Genomic DNA, 22,648 nt, shown 5'->3' on the forward strand with positions numbered 1-22,648 from the left:
TGAGCCAACATGCGACCACTAACAATAGATAACTAAATGATGTTAATTAATGTCAAATAACAGAAAAAAGAGATGATGAATTAATTTGATCAAAAAGCATTGACTGTAGATATTAATTACTATAGTTATCTCCTATGTTAACCAACATAGATAGTAGAATGGAACACAATAGAGGCATGTTTAAAACTCTATATGAATAGTATAAGTTATAAAGGTCAGTCATCTAGTATGGAAAAAGATCTTGTTGAACTTTAACAGTTGACCAAAAATAGAGGCATAAAGATGCCGCTCATTATAATAACATAACCTCATATTTAAATGTTCCAAGAATGTAACTAAGTAACAGTCAACTTTTAACTTTGGTACATGTTGGCACCAATGACAAAGTTAGAGAAAGATGGAGGGTCCTAAAAAATGATTACAGGGATCTAGGCCAAAAGCTTAAGGCAAGGACCGCCAAGGTAGTATTTTCTGAAATACTACCAGTGCCATGCGCTACCGCAGGGAGACAGTCAGAGATCAGGGAGGTTAATGCATGGCTAAGAAAGTGGTGTAGGAAGGAGGGGTTTGGGTTTTTAGAGCACTGGGACTCCTTTTCTGAGAGGTGCCATCTATATTCTAGGGACGGATTGCACCTCAATGAAGAGGGATCTTCTGTGCTAGGGGATAGAATGCTAAAAAGGTTGGAGGAGATTTTAAACTAGCATGGAGGGGGAGGGGAATGAAACAGATAATGAACTAAATGGAATAGATGAGGATACAAGGTGGTATGGAGGTAGAGTGGGGGCAAGTGCAAGTTTGACAAGCAGTGAGATACCCATAGTAAATAGAGATAATACTAGAAAACTTCTAAAGACTAAACCAAGTGGGAGCAGAAAGGAAGGAGCAGATAAGATCCTGGCTGAAAAAAAACTTAAATGCATGCTTGCTAATGCAAGAAGCCTGACAGATAAAATGGGGGAGCTTGAATTAATAGCTACAAGGGAGCAGTATTATATCATAGGCATTACTGAAACATGGTGGGATGAAACTCATGACTGGACAGTTAATTTAGAGGGTTGTTCTCTTTTTCGGAAGGATCGAACAAATAGAAGGGGAGGTGGAGTATGTCTATATGTTAAACCGGATCTAAAACCTATTATAAGGGATGATGTCTATGAAGGGAATGATGAAAATGTAGAGACCTTGTGGATAGAAATTAGCAGTGGAGGTAAAAATATAAAGAAAATGTTTGTGGGAATATGCTATAAACCACCAAATATCTGTGAGATTGAGGAAGCTAAAATACATTTGCAAATGGAGAAGGCATCAAAACTGGGTCATGTTTGCATAATGGGGGATTTTTATTATCCAGACATAGACTGGGGCAATGAGACTAGCGTTACAACAAAAGGAAACAGGTTTTGGGGGTGGTTAAAGATAATTATATGACCCAAATTATTGAAGAACCGACCAGGAGAGGGGCAGTTCTGGATTTGGTCATATCAAACAATGTAGAAGTAATAACAAATATTCAAGTCCTGGAACATTTGGGTAACAGTGATCATAACATGGTCTCATTTGAAATACATTATCAAAAAACAGATTACTTGGGTTAAACAAAGACTTTAAACTTTAGAAAGGCAGATTTTAATAAACTGAGGTCTAATCTAGTAGTAATACAATGGGGATTATGTTTTTGCAGGGAAAAATGTAGAAGATAAATGGGCAGTCTTTAAAACATTGTTAGAAAAGCACACTTATCAGTGTATACCCTTGGGTAATAAGTATAAAAGAAATAAGTCAAAACCAATGTGGCTAAATAAACAGGTAGGGGAGGAAATGGACAAGAAGAGGAAGGCGTTTAGATTCTTTAAATCAGAAGGGACAGAGACATCATATCAGAATTATAAGGAATGTAACAAAAATTGCAAAAGGGCAATTAAATTAGCAAAAATGGATAATTTATTTTATTTATTTTATTTATAAAATATTTTACCAGGAAGTAATACATTGAGAGTTACCTCTCGTTTTCAAGTATGTCCTGGGCACAGAGTAAAACAAATAATACATGGTTACAAGTACAGTTACATAAATGAACAGGGTATACATTATATACAATACATTGCATGCACAGTTAAAGAAAATATATATTATGAGCATATGAAACAGTTACAGACCAGGTTAAAATGTGAGACAGCCTTAGATTTGAAAGAATATAAACTGGTGGTGGATGTGAGAGTCTCTGGTAGGTAGGATAATGAAAAAAGGATTGCAATAGAAAGTAAGGTCAACCCTAAAAAGTTCTTTAAGTACCTTAATAACAAAAAAATGAGAAAAGAAAATATAGGACCCTTTCAGTGTGAGATGGGTAGGCAGATTATTGGAGATAAGGAAAAAGCAGAGGTATTAAACAAATTCTTTGCCTCTGTGTTTACCAGGGAAGAATCAAGTTCAATAGTAGCGCTACAGGAGGAAGCTACAACCTCCATATTAATGACCAATTGGTTAACTGAGGAAGAAGTTCATAAGCGACTTGAAAAAATTAAAGTAAATAAGGCACCTGGCCCCGATGGCATACATCCAAGAGTTCTCAAGGAGTTAAGCTCAGTAATAGCAAAACCATTATATTTAATATTCAAGGACTCCATTTCCACATGCTCAGTACCACAAGATTGGCATAAAGCAGATGTGGTGCCTATATTTAAAAAGGGAGCTAGATCACACCCGGGGAATTACAGACCTGTAAGCCTGACTTCAATAGTAGGGAAACTACTTGAAGGTTTAATACGGGATAATATTCAGGAATACCTAATGGAAAACAAAATTATTAGTAATAGTCAGCATGGATTTATGAAGGATAGATCTTGCCAAACTAACCTTATTTGTTTCTTTGAGGAGGTAAGTAGGAATTTAGACAAGGGTAATGCAGTTGATGTGGTCTACTTAGATTTTGCAAAGGCTTTTGATACGGTTTCACATAAGAGGTTGGTGTACAAAATAAAGAAAATTGGACTCAGTAATAATATATGCACCTGGATTGAAAACTGGTTAAAGGACAGACAACAGAGGGTTGTCATAAATGGAACTTTTTCAGGTTGGGCTAAAGTCGTGAGTGGAGTACCTCAAGGATCGGTACTGGGACACCTGCTTTTTAACTTGTTTATTAATGACCTTGAGGTTGGGATCGAGAGCAAAGTCTCCATCTTTGCTGATGATACTAAATTGTGTAAGGTAATAGAATCAGAGCAGGATGTAATTTCTCTTCAGAAGGACTTGGAGAGACTGGAAACGTGGGCAGGTAAATGGCAAATGAGGTTTAATACAGATAAATGTAAGGTTATGCATTTGGGATGCAAGAATAAAAAGGCGACTTACAAATTAAATGGAGATGTATTGGGGGAATCCTTGATGGAGAAGGATTTAGGAGTGCTTGTAGACAGCAGGCTTAGCAATAGTGCCCAATGTCATGCAGTAGCTGCAAAGGCAAACAATCTCTTATCTTGCATCAAACGGGCAATGGATGGAAGGGAAGTAAACATAATTATGCACCTTTACAAAGCATTAGTAAGACCACACCTTGAATATGGAGTACAATTTTGGGCACCAATCCTAAGAAAAGACATTATGGAACTAGAGAGAGTGCAGAGAAGAGCCACCAAATTAATAAAGGGGATGGACATTCTAACTTATGAGGAGAGGCTAGCTAAATTAGATTTATTTACATTAGAAAAGAGGCTTCTAAGAGGGGATATGATAACTATATACAAATATATTCAGGGACAATACAAGGAGCTTTCAAAAGAACTATTCATCCCACGGGCAGTACAAAGGACTCGGGCCATCCCTTAAGGTTGGAGGAAAGGAAATTTCACCAGCAACAAAGGAAAGGGTTCTTTACAGTAAGGGCAGTTAAAATGTGGAATTCATTACCCATGGAGACTGTGATGGCAGATACAATAGATTTGTTCAAAAAAAGGTTGGACATCTTTTTAGATGGGAAAGGTATACAGGGATATACCAAATAAGTATACATGGGAAGGATATTGATCCAGGGATTAATCCGATTGCCAATTCTTGGAGTCAGGAAGGAATTAATTTTTCCCCTTAATGGGGCTTTTTGTTTGCCTTCCTCTGGATCAATAAGTAAGTATAGATATAGAATAAAGTATCTGTTGTCTAAATTTAGCATAGGTTGAACTTGATGGACGTACGTCTTTTTTCAACCTCATCTACTATGTAACTATGTAACTATGTAATATCTAAGCAAGACAAGCACTGCCCTATTACAATCTAAAAATCTCTACTGTACATATGCTTTATTTCAGCTTGATAAGCATAAAATACCTAAATCCCATGATAGTTGTTTTTCCCAAAGTTAAGTTTCAATTTCTTTGGGAAATACATGATGTCCTGAAATAGTCTCAGAGCAAACCTTGCCCACTCATACATTCTTTCACACAGAAATGGTACAATAACAAAGTACGTCAGGCTGCTGATTAATTGTATCGCTATAATTCTGGGCGTTGAGCCACAGGCACAGCCTTAGAACTGTACTGTCAGCGAAACTCATCCTTACCCACAAACACGTATCACATGTTCATATAAAACAGAAGAGACAAAATGGATGACCAGTAACCCCAGACACTCTTTCTTCTCTAAAACCCTCCTGTCCATATTTCTTTCACAGTCTCCCCTTTTTATACTTGAAACAAGAGTTCACAGGTATAACCCAAAATTAGCTGGTAATATTTCTTAGTCTGAAATTCCAGTTCAGCCATGGTGGATCTTTTTCCGTATACACTTCTCCAGATCCTTAGCCAGCGATATATCATATTCATTCCGATATCCATAATTATTCGAGTTGATATTGTGATAGTTCGCAAGGGCTATACCATCCAAGGATTTGTGCAAGGGGTTTTCTTCTGTTCCTTCTTCTTGGATGGGCCATTACTTGTGGGGAGGGTCTGAGGTACTTGGCAAGTCGTAGTTTACAAGACACAAAGATGAGATACACTGCGAAGAGACAAACAACAATTAAAATCAGTCCTTGCACCAGTTTCGCTCCCAGTGACCCAAACCACGTGCCTTGGTCAAAGTCAAAGCTATAGGATACTTTCAAAGAGTCTACCAACTTTGACATTACTTCTTTTATCCTAAGTGTACATCATGTGTAATATTAGCAGTATTGCCAGGTACATAGGTGCAACAATTCTCCCACCACAGCGCAAACATTTCTGCTCCTATAGTTATATTAGTTTTTACTGTAACGGAACCAGCCTTTCCCGGACTGGGAATAAAATCTCCTGAGTTATTGTAAAGATTCTGTAATTATCCAATAGTAATATTTCTATGCTTCTTCATTACAAAATGCACGGAAATCTTCAATAGAAAAATGTAATCATAACACTTTCTATCTCTCTGATCTTTTGTTTGATTTGAATATGTGTACACATCTTCTCAATAAATTAAAGAGGAGACTATTTTGTGAAAACCTATTGAAAAACATTTCTACCTAGTCAATTTTTCTATATAAATAGTAGTAGTAAGCACATTGAATCTTGACATAGCCTTAAATGTTTATAGGTATGCGTATATAACTCACTTCCTGCGGCACTTAAAGGCATGTGTACACAGACATAGCAAAATGTAACATTAATACTAAAAGCCACCCTATGTGCTACAGTATATCTAGCAACAAAATGCTTTTTGTAATATCCCAAAATGTCCTAACACACATAGCTATATCAGAATATGGAACCCTTTCCTTTTCTTAACCCTTTCGTTTAAACAAATAACCCCTAATATTAACCTAACCAGGATCCACTGATCTGTTTAGTAGTTTCCAATCAAAGTCCTGAGCCAGGTGTTAGTATCTGAAATGTTAAACATAGAAAACATGTAAAAACTGTAAGGTTTTTATAGAATAATTTAGCAATAGTATGAAAATTTAAAGTTCTTATTCTTTTGGTTCTTCAAAAACGTGTGAAAATGTCTTTTATGGGGAGACCACTTTACAATGAGTCACATGGACCCACCAGGTGAGCTCCGCAACCTTGACAGCTGTATTTGTTGTAAGCAATACTTGGTACGGGCCCTTCCACCTGGGCTACATTATTTATCTAGCCTATATTATTTAATAGAATTATTACAGGCATACCCCGCTTTAAGGACATTCACTTTAAGTACACTCGCGAGTAAGTACATATCGCCTAATAGGCAAACGGCAGCTCACGCATGCGCCTGTCATCACGTCCTGAACAGCAATACCGGCTCCCTACCTGTACCGAAGCTGTGCGCATGCGGGGAGACTATATAGCCTGTTACACATGCGTTATTTACATCAGTTATGCACGTATATGACGATTGCAGTACAGTACATGCATCGATAAGTGGGAAAAAGGTAGTGCTTCACTTTAAGTACATTTTCACTTTACATACATGCTCCGGTCCCATTGCGTACGTTAATGCGGGGTATGCCTGTATTCATTTTCTAGTTACACACAGGTGACTATATTATATATCATATGTACCTTTTTGTAATAGGGTTTTTTATTATTTTTCTTTTAATCTATTTTGTTTAAATTGTTTATCTATATTTGAAGACTTCACTAATTATGTTGATCAATCACTATATGATTTATGTATTTATTTATTTATTTATATAATTTATTTTAATTTTATATTATATATTTTTTGTTTATATATTGGTATACACATATTATACACCGTTATATATATATTCCGTTATATCATTATAAGTTATTAGTTATCATCTAGCATTAATATATGTATTTGATTAATTAATATTTGATTTGATTAATTGATTGATTAATATATGTATTGATCACTCGGAGTGACGTTTACTACACTGGCCGGAACCCCTGGGAGCAGATGACGTCACTTCCGCTCTTCGGTGAGACGCATCCGTGACACGCACGCTACACCAGAGGGATACCAGAGACATCACTCATCCGGCTGCTGAGATCCACTGTGTGTGATCTGAATGCTTTTTTAAACCTTGAATCATGTGAGTGCATTGTATTTCACTTACCTTTTATAAATTTGTATACAGTCTGCACTATGTCCAGTTTTATTTACATCAAGGTCCTTTGAAGTCTGCATCCATATGGTGAAGATTGATTTCCTGACCGCTCTGTGGCTATACACACCCAAAGATACCTTTACGTGCTCTACATTTTCTCACGTTTGTGAGTACTTTTTAGATAGACCTGACACTATATTTACTGTCACTGTTGTCTTACTATATTGCACCATCATTTTTCTGTTCTGTTTTCACATATTTTTTGCACTTCCTGATGACCTACACCTATACCACTATGAGACTCACAAGGCTTGATTACAGTTTATCCATCAATTGACTAAACTTATTACTCAGGATTTCATTTGGATATATGTTTCTTTTGTTTACTGAGCACAGAAGATTGGAACTTGTTCCTGTGTACATCCCCTGTATACTACCATCACACTAGTTCTCCAGGTTTTTCTCCAATGAGTGTCTTTTAACCCACCATGTGAGCGCATGTCCTGGCGAATAAGTCTCCCTTTTACAATAAATTAGCATACAGTATTATGCTATGGAACTGGTGCTTCTTTTTCTTTTCTCTTTGTAGGTATCCATGTGATCAGGCTAAGATCACTATTAGATACACATCTTTCCCAATCAATACATAAGCACACCAGGCTTAGTGCTACTTTATTACTATATATTTCTACTTACCAGGGTGTCTGGTCAATGGTTCCCTGACCTCCAGGGACCCCTGGTTCAGGAAATACCTGCATCAGCCAAGAATACAAAATGGCCGTGGGGTTGTGCGGAGTCTTGTGTCAAATACCAACACAAATAAACTCAAATATGTCGGTAACCTGGGGGTCCCTGAAAGTTTGGGGTCAACAGAACAGCTCTGGAGCACACCACTTTTTTTAGGTAAGTAAATAAAATACAAATGGGAAAGTGTGGCTTTAAATCTTTACAGACTAAATTGTAAAGAAAAAAAAAAAACATGCTTAATGAGACTGCACAAAAATCAGTGCAGAAAAGGGGGAGGGGACTTCCTGCTCAGCTAAAGATACTAGGGGAAAGGGGGAGGGGACTTCCTGCTCAGCTAAAGATACTATAGGAAAGGGGGAGGGGACTTCCTGCTCAGCTAAAGATACTATAGGAAAGGGGGAGGGGACTTCCTGCTCAGCTAAAGATACTATAGGAAAGGGGGAGGGGACTTCCTGCTCAGCTAAAGATACTATAGGAAAGGGGGAGGGGACTTTCTGCTCAGCTAAAGATACTATAGGAAAGGGGGAGGGGACTTTCTGCTCAGCTAAAGATCACAGTGACGTCGGTTGCGCGACAAACACACAGGTGTTTTGTCTTTGTCTGCCGGAGTGCAGTAAAAGTGTAGTTTAACAAAGATGTGGGCCACCATTGTGGATCCCACTAGCTAGAATTAGGTATGTGAGGGTTTCACTTTATCTTGCCATGGATGTCAGCGATTACGAGTGATTACAGACTGGCAGATACAAACTGGTACCGTGAGTAGACCCCAGATGATACATTCTCAAATAGGAACAGCAAACATTTGGTGTGGGATCCAGTGTGGCTGGCTCAGGTTACCTATATATTACTGCTAGGGTGTCATTTTTTGCACCCTGTTTTTCACCTTAACATCTACATCATTATTAGTGTGGTTAATTATGATTTACAGTGTACACTATGACATAGCATGTTGGAGCACTAATTTATGTATGTGGCAAGAATACCCTACATGTCATACCTCAGCCCCACAGGGGTTTGTATTTGTTACATCACAACACTGCACTAAACGTTTGGGTGTATAATATCTTGCACTGATTGCAGGACACATCCAGCATATTTGGCAGAATAGAGGCTAATACCTCTGCCATCTGACAAATAGGGATACCTATATATTTGGTTTCTCATTGCGCATCCCTATAGGTTTTAATTATTTTTCAAGTGTTTACTATGTTTATCTTATATAAAAAAAATGTATTATTTTGGTTTAGCTAATTAGAGTGCATCATTAAGGGATCTGTCCTTTCCCATTTGTATATTTACATTTGCAGAGACTGGAACGGTTTAGATAAAAAATTTAAAAAGCCTTTCAAATCTCCTAATTTCAGACCCTTAATTGTTCTACTTCTGATTGGCTCAGTCTGAGCTCAGCAGTGAGGGTCAGGGAGATGGGGCTAGAATTCTACTTATTAAAGTCCAAGCTGAGATCTGGGAGAGCAGAGACGTTTATGACTCCGGGAGTGATCTGACGGGTCAGACCAACCATGGAACTCAAGGAAGATTCCTGCATTGTGATGAATGATGGGCATAAAATCCCAGTCATTGGTGTTGGAACATACGCCCTACAAAAGGTTAGTGTGTAACACGCTGTTCCAAGCGTGTTCTTTTCATGCTCTGTTTAGTTAGAACAGGAAATTGTTTCAGGGGCTCTGTGCAAGAGAGGGTTGATAGATGACATGCGGACACCGTGCATGCTTGTGGGGGATATGTATGAAGTATCACAAACGAAGCACTGCTCCACAACATTCCACAACTGTATCATTTTCAATGTATCAAGGCGCTTTCTTTCTTTGCTTTGCCACAACTTGCACTGTGAGCGTTTTGGGGTGTCTGTTATAAGAGGAGTTAGGGTCGGCCAGTTAGTCCTGTTATAACCGCTCCCCAAAATGTATAATTTATTATAATTACATAGAGGTTGAAATCCAAAGATTCCTGCGGTGCACAGCCTAATAGGGTAGAGGACCAGCAAGGTGTAGTTTAAAAATATACTTTATTGAAACAGCATGGTACAGGGGACACACACTCTGACGCGTTTCGGACTGGTATAGTCCTTAGTCATATTATAATTAGATGTATCAAAAGTTGCACCTGTAACTGGTGCAGTTTTCCGCCCTCTCTGTGCCAGGTTTAGGGGGTGTTAGCCTCTGCTCCACAGAGATCTGTGCCAAATGTAAGCAGCAGCATTACAATTATTCATTCATTTGCCGCTGCTCGCAAATTGCACCATGTTTGATACATTCCACCCATGTTTTAAATATATCTTTAAAGGGGCAGTGCTCCTTGTCTCCAGGTCTATTAAATTCAAGCATATCAGCTACTTATGTTTATCTGTTTGACTAATTATGGCTTCATAACTACTGTATAAGTAATGGAGAAAGCAAAACGAGCAATTTACCTGTAAATTTGAAAACTGACAAAAACATTTGTTTACCAAGTAAATAAAAAGTATATTTTATACTTTTTTTTTTTAAACACGTCAATCAGTGCCGCTTAACTTATTAACACTTTGAGCGCCAGAATGTCCAGTATCCCACAGCCCCTATGTCATGGCAACATGATGCTGTGTAGCGTCATGACGTTGCGCCGCGTCCCACTGCCATAGCCAATGCCACGCAGCCATGTTCACTGCAGTTGGAGGGGAAATTGCAGGAGGATGCTGGGAGACGCTGCCACAACAATTCTGCACCATGCCGCACCAAGTAACAGATTTTGTTTTACATTGTTCTCCGGGTTGGCCTTCAGTAGAAGGTGGCAACCCTGGGATAAGACCTCTTACCAGCCAGTAACCCAAAAGTCCCAAGAGGTACCTGTACCTGTACCATGTTTCCAGCAAGGATAATAAAAATAAAACTAATTTGGAAGCCCATACTTTCATTAAGGTGTTTTTATTAATACTGTGTATGTTGTGAGTCTTTCTATTTAACTCAGACAAATTGCCCAACTATAATTTATTATGATGTTTCATTACTCTTAGTCTCCCAAGAGTCTGGCAGAGGAGGCCACCAAGGTGGCCATTGAAGTTGGATATCGCCACATTGATTGTGCCTTCATATACGGCAACGAGCCAGAGGTTGGCCGGGCCATAAAGGCGAAGATTGCAGATGGGACAGTGAAGAGAGAAGACCTGTTCTACACTGGGAAGGTATCTAAACAAATGCCATTGTTTGATTTTTGATAAATGTGGTGCTGTTTTTAGCCAAGAAACATTGATACATGGTTCTGCTCGTTCTCAGAACTTGATGAACTATACTGTATGTGCATTACACCTTTGGGCAACATTAAACGGACCACATATACTTCTCAGGTCTTCTATAGATCCGTAGGTTTTATGGATCCTTCCGGTAATCAACGCTTCCCCTTTCCAGTGCTAAAATGAATTGACTCCTTCTCCATTTGCCTTTTCAGCTTTGGAATACTTTCCATGTACCCGACCAGGTTCGTCCAGCCCTGGAAAAATCCCTGAAGGATCTTCAGCTGGAATACATGGATCTGTTCCTCATCCAGTCACCCATGGAGCTTAAGGTCAGTTTATCCAATAATTGGGTTATTTAAAAGCCTAAAACTGGAATGCAGATGCTAATGCCAATTACTGATTATAGGGAAATAGTGTATGGTACTATGTTTGCTTTCCCTTGTGTCCAGAAACAACGTACAGGCAGTCCTCGTTTTACAACGCTTCGCTTTTCAACGAATGGCTTATACAACGCTGTGCAATGCATACCTATGTTCATTTTTACAACGCCAAAACGGCTTATCCAATGCTCTTACAACGCTTTCAACGTTGTGTATGTGTATATATATATATATATATACGCATACACATAAACAACGTTGCAAAGCGTCGTAAGAGCGTATATATATAATATTACTGTATACTATATAATATTATATTATACTATATAATATATTATTTATTATGTTATATTATATATAATACAGTATATACATTATATAATGTATGTGTGTGCTGCATATCTTATTGCCTGCATAAAATATTTGGTGTATTTTAGTGTTAAAAATGCCTTCAGGAATGGAACCTTTCATTTAAACAGTGTTCCTATGGGAAAATGTGTTTCGCTTTACATCGTTTCGCTATCCTTTTTGAGTAATGCACCTGTACATTTTTCCTGTGTTGCCTTCAAATACTGGACAAAGTTACCCAATTATCTGAGCTGACTTCCACCCCCTACTGAATGCAGCACTTATCTTAGATCTGTCTCCAAAACCCTGATTAGGTTCCATGGTTCAATAAAGAAGCTCTTCCTTCTTCCCAAACACCTAACTTCTGGAACAATTTTCAGTCTCTTAAAACAGCCTCCAGTTTAAGGTTTTTTAAGACTTCAACTGTTTCATATGTAGCCAGGTCCCCCCTGCCTGTCAGCACCCCCCCCTCACCTTGCTGGCGATCGCGGGTGCCGCCGAGTCCAATGGCGGCCCCGCCAGCCGATCGCAAGAGTGAGGGCGGTCAGGATCCTGCTCGGGGGTTACCGGGGACGCGTGCGGCCAGTTGCCAGGGCCGCGATGGCGTTGCAGGGCTCCCGGCGCTCCCGAAGCAGGGCGGCAAGGGCGTCGCCATCTTCTTGCACTTCGCGTATGCGCAGTGAGTCCCCACATGCGGTGGCCAGCAGGGAAGTTCGCGCATGCGCAGGGGACGCGCGCGAGAGGCAGCCAAATGGTAGAGGGCTCACAGAGGGGACTACATCTCCCATGAGCCTCAGGAGCGCCCCACGTGACGCCAGGGAGCCAATAGGGCTGCAGCATCTCCCTGCAGGGGAGATTAGATACATTTCGCGGGCTTGCAGCACGCTAGTCAGTCAGCGCCAGGAGCAGCCAGGGGAAGGAGGTAGGGTGCAGGAGTCAGTGACTCCCTGCACTAGGCCAGCAGCCCCCAAGGCCCGAGATAGCCCTGATCACCCAGTAATATTGAGTGTTGTAGGGACAGGCCCCAGGTTAGGGACCCTGTCACTTACTATTCAGAGCAAGTTAGGGACACAACGGACGCCGCGCGTCTACCCCAAGGTTTGGGCTTAGACCTTCGCTGTCGTTGCAGTAGCCATCCGGGTGGGATCGCCCCGGACGGTAGCTCCTGCATTCAGCCGACATCAGCCTTCGGATCCTTTGTGAAGTCCCTTGGCAGGTCCGGGTACCGGAGTGTCCGGCAGGTAATCCACAAGTGCACCAACGAGTCCTCTCACATTCACACGGGACATAGTGGCTGCGCAGTCACACATACACATCTCACTTGAAGGGTGGGGTAATACTGTGTGGGGTTACTGGACACTGGGTGGGATCATCCGGTGGGGGGGTAGGGGAAGGTAGCGTCCTGCGAGACGCGTTAGTTTATGTCTCCTCTAGGGAGGGACACCTGTTGATTATTGAGTGTTATGCTTGAGTACGGTCACGCTAGTAAAAGCATTATTGATTACACATACGGTGTGCTGAGTATTTGTATGTGTCCTGCGAGGAACAATTCCTGCTCTGCTGGGAACCATCGCAGGTGGAGGCGCTGCACCGAGTACAGGGTTACTCCTAATATAATTGCCCCAGGTTCCCCGTGGCGGAAGCTCAGCCCTCCTGTGAGCCTAACAGGTAAAGCATCACACCTGGTAACTGTAGGTTCTCCACACTATATCTGCTATTGGGTGGGGGGGAATACCCGTTACACATATATTAAATGTAACCCTCCCTGTCCGGAGGACACAAACTAAACAAATTAAATGGTGATAAAGTGAATATGATGGCTTACGTTAGGCAGCCTGTGATTGAGCCACCTGTGCTGAAGCTGGGATATCATGAAAAACTGATCTGTTGGGGAGGCTGGGGGGGGGGGGGGTTGAAGACCAGAGTTGCGCACCCCTGAAATAACCAATACAAGTGTTCCAGGACTTGGTGCAGTCCAATAGATGTTTCTTTTAGGTCCCTAGAACTATAGTGCCCTCCGGCCAGTGACCTGTTTAAGGGGCCACATCTGTCTGATTAATGCCTTTATTTTACTAAACTCTGATACCAATAAGTATTTTAAAATCTATTTGTAAAGACGGTGAGCTAAGACATGGGAGGGGTTTGATTTCCCGGCTGTCCCTTTTGTGTGATGTCAGTGTGTGATCAACAAGAGTTTGCACAGGCAAAGCCCCTCTCTCACCTCCTATCTTTTTACCTCTCTGATAAGCACAGGGTGGGTCAGCAGAGGAAACACGCCATTGACAAACTCTCTCCCAGTTAGAGACTCGGATGAAAAGGGATTTGTAATTACTTTCTAAAGAAACACAAAAGGCCAAATATTTGCTTTAAGCATGGTTACATTTGTTTAAGGAAGACAATTACATTGTTAAATTCTTTTTGCAAAATTTTGTTTTTGTAAACTTGGGAAAGCACCTTTTCAGTGGGGCTGAACATTAAAAAAAAATAGCCTGAGGGGCACGCGCCGGGACTGAGAGCGGTGTAGTCACGGGTCAGTTGAGCTCCGTGAGGAAAGGGAGAAAAATACCCTAAATACCCCCCAAAAACAAAATACAATATACAAATAAACAAACTAGTAAATGGTCTTATCCGGAACCTCGAGAAGATTAGATAACATATAAATATATCATTCAAAATCGTCCTACAGGAAAACACAATCTGGCCGTTGGTCCTGTGAAATCTCCCTGACCTCCGGCTACCCAGTGGCCTGGACGAGAGCTAGGCATACCGGCTTACCAGAGGTGAGTGATCTGGACCAGGATCAGGCAACAGAGTTAAGACATTTTTCTCTCACACAAGTGATCTTCAAGGGGAAGCACTACATTGTGAATGAATGAATGAACTGTGTCAGTTGGGCTCCCAAGATGGCGGCCGGGCGAAGCTGAGGGACTTCTCCTGCTAAGGCCGAGTCCATAGACGGACAGGCCGTGCTGAGGCGTGCGGACGCTCAGCGCTGAGCCCCTGCATCCTCAATGAGGATGCCTTGAGAGGGGGCTCACGCGAGCGTCCGCAGGCGTGCTGACGAGTTGGAGTTTTCAGCCGAGCGCCAAGCTGTTTTTCAGCGCGCTGTCGGCTGAAAACCTCCAATCACAGCACAGCAGTGTCAACGGAGAGAATTCAAGACCCACCTCGAGAATAACCTCGGGGGTGGGCCACGGGGTATTGCCGTCCTAGCTCAGACCATCTTGTCGGCCGAGTGACTTGGAGGGAAGGAGAGGAGGAGGTCGTGGGGAGCTGAGCAGGTTGTACTTGGCCCTGGCGATTGTTTTGTGGCTGCTGAAAGCCGTATCGTTGGGATATCGTTGCTCTGTCAAATAAAGAGACTGTTCTGCACCCGTAAAGACTGTGTGTGATTTGGAGAGTATAACCCTGGGACCTGAGGGGTTCTTCTATACCGGTCCTATCCCATTACCCTGGGAGTATAGAAGATGGAGGCGCTGCACCACTAAGATATCATGGAGGCTATCACCCCAGAAGCCCGGTCCTGGCTCCCCCACAACATCGCTGGAAGCTCAGGCCCTCCTGTTCCTCACAGGTACGCACCACACCGCGTGTAACCAGCCCCCATGCACCCCTCATACTCCCGTAGAGACTGTGGGGGGGCGGGGGAAACAGGGTTACATGTTGAGGCGCTGCTGAGATATGGATATCTATCAGAACAGGACCGGCTTATAGCGAGGCGGAACAGACAGACTAAGATGCACTCTCCCGGCAAGTGATTTTAAGCAGGTAGCGTGAGGCAACTGGGAGGGTCATAGTGGTAACCAATCCGGGGACCATGGCCAAGGGCCGCATTACGCTGGGGTGGATAGTTGGAGCTGATCAAGTCCCTTGAGGCGGGTAGCGTGAGTCACTGGGGGGGTCAGCCTGTTAACCAGACCAGGGACCATAGCCCAGGGCCCCGCTATAGCGGCCAAAAGTAGGAGACGCCCGTACCTAGACAAGAGGTATCTTAGCTATCACCCGCACCACAGAGCACTTGCACGTAGATAGGAGGAGAGGAGATCCGTTGAGCCTGGGGTACCGGCCACCTCAATTTAGTGGGTCACATCCAGTATGAAGATGCAGAGTCCACTTTTAGAGGAAAACATGGTCTAGGTACGAGATACCCGTTAGACATGGAGAGTAGGGCACAGGCACATTTGGAGGGAGTATCCAAGATGGCGGCCATCCCTACATGTGCTCCGTGGAGAGGCAAGCTAAAATGGCGGTTTCCACCAAGTCTGGAGCAAGCACGTGTGATTTGCAAAAGGACTGTGAGACAGTTGTGGCGGGAAATGTGCAGGAGTCTGGCGCCAAACCCAGATTCCTTGCAGGAGGAGCTGAGTGGCGCGAAAGGCGACAGGCCACGTCATGCTGACAAGGAGACGACCCCGCCTCTGGATTCCACCAGAGGGAGGGGGTCCACCCAGAGCCAATCAGGAAGGTCCTCCCCCGTGAAGGGAGGGACCGGAGACCTGAGTGAGGAGCGGGACTTTTGTCTGGCATTCAAGGAGCAAGGAGCTGGAAAACTGTGTTGTCTTCCCTCTGAACGAATCATGTCGGAGATAAGTACCTCCATTCACCAAGTACCTGGAAGCCTACTCGTCGTGGCCGTAGCGGAGCACGAATATGTTCGGTGCTTGTGTGTGCACTGCAGACTACCCGAGCCGCGGGATTTGTTCGGCATGCCACGGGGTGCCTCTCCAGGAACTTTGACGGAGGTGGCGGACGACAAAGAAAAGACAGCCCTGGGTCCCCGTTATACCATATCAGGAGGAACCAAGGCTCAGCTAGTTATTGAAATAAGCAAGCTGGCCACCCAGACAAGCGCGACCGCAGTGGAGGTACACAAACGAGGAAATTTTGTACCCATATCCACGGGTTGTATCGCCGAAGAACCAGGTGATTCCCCAGCGGAGGAACCGATCGTGATTTCTTCTTCAGATGAGGAGATGGGTGTAACATCGGTGGCGATGCGCCTACCGGCGAACTACCCCAAAGGCATCAAAAGAGAACAGACAAGTCCGGGGACCATCCGACGGCGAACACTGGTGCGGCCGGAGGCCCGTACGAGTGCCACCTCCGTGGTGACTCCCAGTGCAACGGAGACGGAGACCGAGACAATCCTAGTGGAGCCAGATGTCATCAAAAAGCAGCGGAGTGGTAAGGAGACCCCACCACCCCCTTACTCCCGCCAGGCACAGACCGCACTCACGGTGAACGGGAAAGAGAGGCTTGAGGCCTACTTGTTCGATCGTGTACCGGAGGTGCCACCGCCGCCCCCGCCGGTTCTCGATGCACGGCCGGTGCGTGACCTCGGGGCGGATGGGAGCTCTGCAGGCGATTCGGATAACATCAGTTCAGGTTTCACTGAAAGAAAGACCAGTCTTGGGGGAATGTTCTCCTCACAACAGATAGCCTTTGCCATGGCCAGGGCTAGGCAACCAAGTCGAGGCCCCTCCCGAGAGACCCAAAGACTGAGGGGGAGTGCCGCTAAAAAAAAGTTCGTTGGGCGGGGTGTTACCCATTTGCTGGACAATGTTCTGGACGTTTCACCTACCCCGGCCCTTAGCCCCCCTGCCCCGGCCACTGCCCCTGCCCCGTCACGAGTGGTGCCACCGGGACCTACCAGGGATAAATTATGTAAAAACCACAGATACTCCAAGGACTTGCGGGATTGGGAGTTGAGTGAGGATGGGTCTGAAGGGGAGATACCGTATTCTAGTGTTATACTGTACCTAACCCTGTGCCGTTTTCTCCTGCAGCTAAAGGGAGAGACCAAGATTCTCGCACTCCAGCAGAGGCTGGGTCTACTAGCCCAGTGTTGTCCAAGATGAACCCCACTAGGTATTATAATGCCAAGGGACGGAGAGACTGCTCGCGATCTACTGATGCGGGTACGTCCGGGGTATCATCACAGGTAGATTCTGATGCAGAGCGTACTAGTCAGGCCGCTAAGTATGAACACCACGATAAATGGTGGGCGCCTTTGTTCACCGGGTACCACGAAGGGATGGATCGTACGCGATTCTTATTGATTAAGAACGATGTAGTAGACCATTGGTGGGCGGCTGGTTCTTTCACTCCGCAGGAGATGGGGGATGAGTTGGATCACCGGTTGAGGGAGATAGAACAGAAACGTATTGTACCTCAAGGCCCCAGTATATTGTACGACGAAGTAGCCCCCGAGGAGCCATTGTTTTGGGTACTGCCAAGCAGGGCAGGGCATCGTACGCTTACCAAGCTAAGTCGAGCTGACCGGGCCATAGTAGCTAGATACCGTCAGTCACACGGTTATGAATATCCCTACGTGCCGGAGCCCATCATGAGAGAGGTTGAGGATAACCGAGACAGTTGGCTTAGGGAGGCAGTTCAAGAATACCTGCGGACCAAGTACGGTCGGGCGGGGTATCACAATGAAGATAAGATTAGTGAGCTAGTGTGTATATGGAGCATCGGCAGGTGTGTTTACATGCATGAGCATGGGCCGGTTCAGTCGTTCGCGGTGACTGTCACTGACCATAATGGACGACGGGTAAGGAAGCCTGATCCAAGGCACTATCTGTAGGGTTCTCCATGTTGGGAGTACCCGGATTGTACTTACAATGTCTACCTCATTATGCATGTATTATGATTGTTATGTGTGCTGTTTCCCAGGTGGTTCGCCGCAGGATGGTACTGCTAAAGATAAGTCCAAGTGGGGACCATTGGATTCCACCATAGGGAGAGTGTAGCCCCCTGTAAACAGCTCAGGCTATACCTATCTTCCTTCTACTGTGGTAAGTCCTGTTAAGATCAGGCGCCAGTAATCATTATGGGTTTTCCCCCTTCGTAGCCCTAACCTGTGGTAGACACAGGCCTGGACTCTGCTGCAGGCGTGAGCAAGAGGGGAGGTTCTGCTGATACCAGGAGGGGAGGGGCTAGCTCTATATTTAGCAGCCCACTCCGGTGAGTGAGGAGTTGTTCTTCGTCCTTGCTGTGTGCCGTGTTCCTCTCTTATTGTATGGTTCTTCAATAGAGAGAGTAGCTTAAGAAGAGTTAGAGTGAGCAGTGATACCAAGAGTCTAGAGCTGCTGAGTATTAGGCCGTGAGCCACGAATCCTGCGGAACGGTCCGAGGAGTATCAGGAGGCTACGGGCTCCCCGGCGCAGCATGCCGGTTGAGAGCGAGAGGAACCAAACCAATCAGCGTCTATAAGTAGAGCTGATAGAATCATAGACTGGTGGACCAATGCCCTCACCCCGCTGCCAGGGGAGATGGGGAGAGAATTCAAGACCCACCTCGAGGCTAACCTCGGGGGTGGGCCCCGGGGTATCGCAGCCCTAGCTCAGACCATCCTGTCGGCCGAGTGACTTGGAGGGAAGGAGAGGAGGAGGTCGTGGGAGTTGAGCGGGTTGTACCTGGCACTGGCAATTGTATTGTGGCTGCTGGAAGAATTATCGTTGGGATATCGTTGCTCTGTCAAATAAAGAGACTGTTCTGCACCCGTAAAGACTGTGTGTGATTTGGAGAGTATAACCCTGGGACCTGAGGGGTTCTTCTATACCGGTCCTGTCCCATTACCCTGGGAGTATAGAAGATGGAGGCGCTGCACCACTAAGATATCATGGAGGCTATCACCACAGAAGCCCGGTCCTGGCTCCCCCACAACATTGCGGGAAGCTCAGGCCCTCCTGTTCCTCACAGGTACGCACCACACCGCATGTAACCAGCCCCCATGCACCCCTCACACTCCCGTAGAGACTGGGGGGGGGGGGGGGGAAACAGGGTTACACATAAGGAAAAAGTAAAAGGAACCAACAATGACTAGTGTGTAAAAGATGGACTCAGCCGTGGCAGGGACACATAACACATAACAGCTCTAACCAAAGATAAAACCAAAGATAAAATCCAACAAAAAAAAATCTTTTTGACTCTCGTTTCTACGAGACTACCCAAACATGGCCCCAAAACTCAAAAAGATAAAATCAAGTGACCTAGTATCATATCTAGCTAAAGATAGAGGATCCCCTAGACCTCTGTCCTCCAATACACAAGAAGAAACGGAAGGTCGAGACTCGGTGGAGGAGGGCACGAGCGGGCAATCAACACAACAGGACATAATTGACCTATATGAGAGCTTTAAAGCACTGCTCCAAGTAGAAATTTGCGTGGTAAAAAGGGACATAAACTCCTTAGGAGAAAGGACGGTCACTCTAGAAACAAAATTAGATGAGACTATTCGCCATCAACACTCTCTCACCAAAAACACAGAACATTTACAGTCTAGGATGGTTGAATTAGAGGATCGACAAGAAGACTCCAAAAACAGGGAGAGGAGGAAGAATTTAAGATTCAGAGGAATACCAGAATCAATCTTGGAGCCTGATACATTCATACTAAAGTGGCTTTCTGAAATACTCCCTGACCATGCCGAATCTCTTCTGCTGGACAGATGCCACAGAGCCCTCCGTCCAGGATCCCGCCCTGAGGACCCCCCAAGAGATGTGATTGCCAGATTCCATTACTTCAAGGTGAAAGAGGCTTCTTTTGCGGCAATCAGGGTACAAATAACCTTTCGTTTGAGAATATCAACCTACAAGTCTTCCAGGACCTTTCTCCCACCACCCTCGCTAGACGCAGAGGCTTGCAACATATCACTTCAGCCCTGAGGAGAAGGGGAATTCAATACCGATGGGGGTTCCCGTTCCGATTGATGGTGGTGAAGGAGGGCACAACGCACTGCCTGAGAAGTCCGGAAGGCGGACCAGCATTCATGAGGGCCCTGGGTTTTATGCACAAACCACCCGAGGAGGCTCAACTAAATCGAAATAGCCAAGAACAGAGAAGGAGCAAAATAGGCCTTTCTGGAGTCCGCCAGAGATCGGTGGTGCCTTAGAAGTTAATCCTCTGGTCTAGAATCCCACTCAATGTTTCCCTCCATCGTCCCAAAAGAGAAATAGGCCACATAAAAATCCCCTGACTGAAGTCTCCTGTTGAGGCAGATACATCTGAAGGATTTAATCGTTGGTTCAAGGTCGTGACATGAGGGGGCCTCATTGGGGGGTCTAAGGACCAGACGCTTTTGAGAGTATCGTATTGTTGTATTGTTGTTATTCATAGTGGTTTTAAATAAGGAAAAGGTGTTAAAAGAAAAGATGGATCAAATTTTTTTTTTTTTATATATATATAAGATAAGTTATTGTTAAAATATTTGGTTATAAGCTGTTAAATTACTTGTTGTGCATTAATTCTGTAGTCTTCTGCCACGGCCGGGTTGTTCCGACCCTCCCAGATATCCGGCCGTGTTCCCCCGAGAGGTTGATGCACCTAAGTGCAAGCTCCTCTATTCAATCCTTGGTATTCCATTCATCCGTTTTATCCAAGGGCAATCGAGCTACAGGACATAATTGTCCCTAAAAGCTCTGCATTTCCCCCCCCCCCCTCTTTTTTTTTTTCTTTCTCCTCCCCACCCCCCCTTTTTTCTATATAATAGGGTACTACCCTATCACATTCAGAACATTCAAAACAGAGTGAATTCCTCTTCACTAATCATCCAATTTACTAATAACCACACTGAGAAATAAGTTAGATTTGCTCTTTCCGTATAAATGGCAATAGTAATTATATCACATAATGTCAAGGGTCTTAACGAACCCTGTAAGAGGAAAATGGCCATGACAGAATATAAGAGATATAAGAGCGATGTAATCCTCCTACAAGAGACGCACTTTAAGAAGAACAATATCCCTTCATTCATTGATGAACAATACAAACAGGTTTTTAATTCGAATGCACCAGCAAAAAAAAGAGGAGCTACGATTCTATTTAATTACAAAATTCCTTTTAAAGTTACCCAATCTAAATCAGATGGAGATGGAAGATATCTAATCCTAGCAGGATCTCTATACGGTCAAGACCTGACCTTCGCCAATGTTTATGCCCCTAATGAAACCAGCGCTAAATTCTTCACTAAATTCTTCTGTACCCTAAAAAAAGTAGCTAGAGGTAGGATTGTAATTGGAGGGGATTTTAACTTAACCATGGACCCAAACACTGATAGGACTGGGCCTGTAACCATTCGAAGAAAGGTAGATCGTAGGGCCCTGATCAAAGGTTTGGAGGAACTCAATTTGGCAGATGGATGGAGAGAACTAAACCCAACAAACAGGGAATTTACTTTCTACTCTCCTCCTCATGGTTCACATTCCCGTATAGACTATATTTTTATTTCCTCTAGAGCAATACCATACTGTGCATATTCAAAAATACGTGCTGTGGCCTGGTCGGATCATGCCCAGGTGGAGATGAGAATCTCACATCTTAATATGCCCCCACATTCAGTCCAATGGAAAATAAATGAGTCCTTACTCAAAATACCTGAGATTAAAAAAATACTGGATGAAGAACTAGAGTTCTTTTTCAAAACCAATACAGGCTCTGTATCATCCCCCTTTGTTCTCTGGGAGGCCCATATGGTCACCCTTAGAGGAAAGCTAATCAGTATTGCAGGAAATAGAAAGAAAGAAAGAAAGAAAGAAAGAAAGAAAGAAAGGGAAGCCAATATAAAGAGGGCCCTAACAAAAGTGGAAGAATTAACAAAATTACACCAAAGAGGGAATCAACATGTAGATCTAGAAAAGGTAAAGGAGGCCAAAACTAAACTGAATCTCCTTCTCATGGCTAAGGCAGAACAATCCCTCACCTTTACTAAAGCTACATTTTTTGAGAAATCAAATAAACCTGATAAAATGCTGGCCGCTGGACTTAGATCAGTTCCAACAAACTGTAATATCCACGCAATCAGACAAAAATCAGGTATTCTCTCAACAAATCCGACACTTATAATTAAGGAATTCCAGGCCTTCTATTCCAAATTATATGATGGTAATAAGACTAAACAAAGCAAACAATTAACAA

The 22,648-nt window shown here is 43.8% G+C and overlaps 1 protein-coding gene across 3 annotated transcripts in view; it reads left to right on the forward strand.

The window, feature by feature from the left end:
- Positions 1–8,323: 8,323 nt before the first annotated feature.
- LOC142496120 (estradiol 17 beta-dehydrogenase 5-like) overlaps positions 8,324–22,648 on the forward strand; it is a 29,624-nt gene continuing 15,299 nt past the window's right edge. For 2 of the 3 annotated variants that reach the window (XM_075602546.1, XM_075602547.1), the window contains exons 1-4: positions 8,325–8,526; positions 9,136–9,378; positions 10,782–10,949; positions 11,213–11,329. In XM_075602546.1, the coding sequence (XP_075458661.1) occupies positions 9,292–9,378; positions 10,782–10,949; positions 11,213–11,329 (372 nt within the window). In that variant the 5' untranslated portion in view covers positions 8,325–8,526; positions 9,136–9,291. Of the gene's footprint in view, positions 8,527–9,135; positions 9,379–10,781; positions 10,950–11,212; positions 11,330–22,648 lie in introns of all 3 variants that reach the window. The other variant, XR_012801900.1, reaches the window with a different exon arrangement.

The sequence above is a fragment of the Ascaphus truei genome, chromosome 5 (genome assembly GCF_040206685.1).
Source record: "Ascaphus truei isolate aAscTru1 chromosome 5, aAscTru1.hap1, whole genome shotgun sequence".
In the NCBI taxonomy this organism is placed as follows: domain Eukaryota; kingdom Metazoa; phylum Chordata; class Amphibia; order Anura; family Ascaphidae; genus Ascaphus; species Ascaphus truei.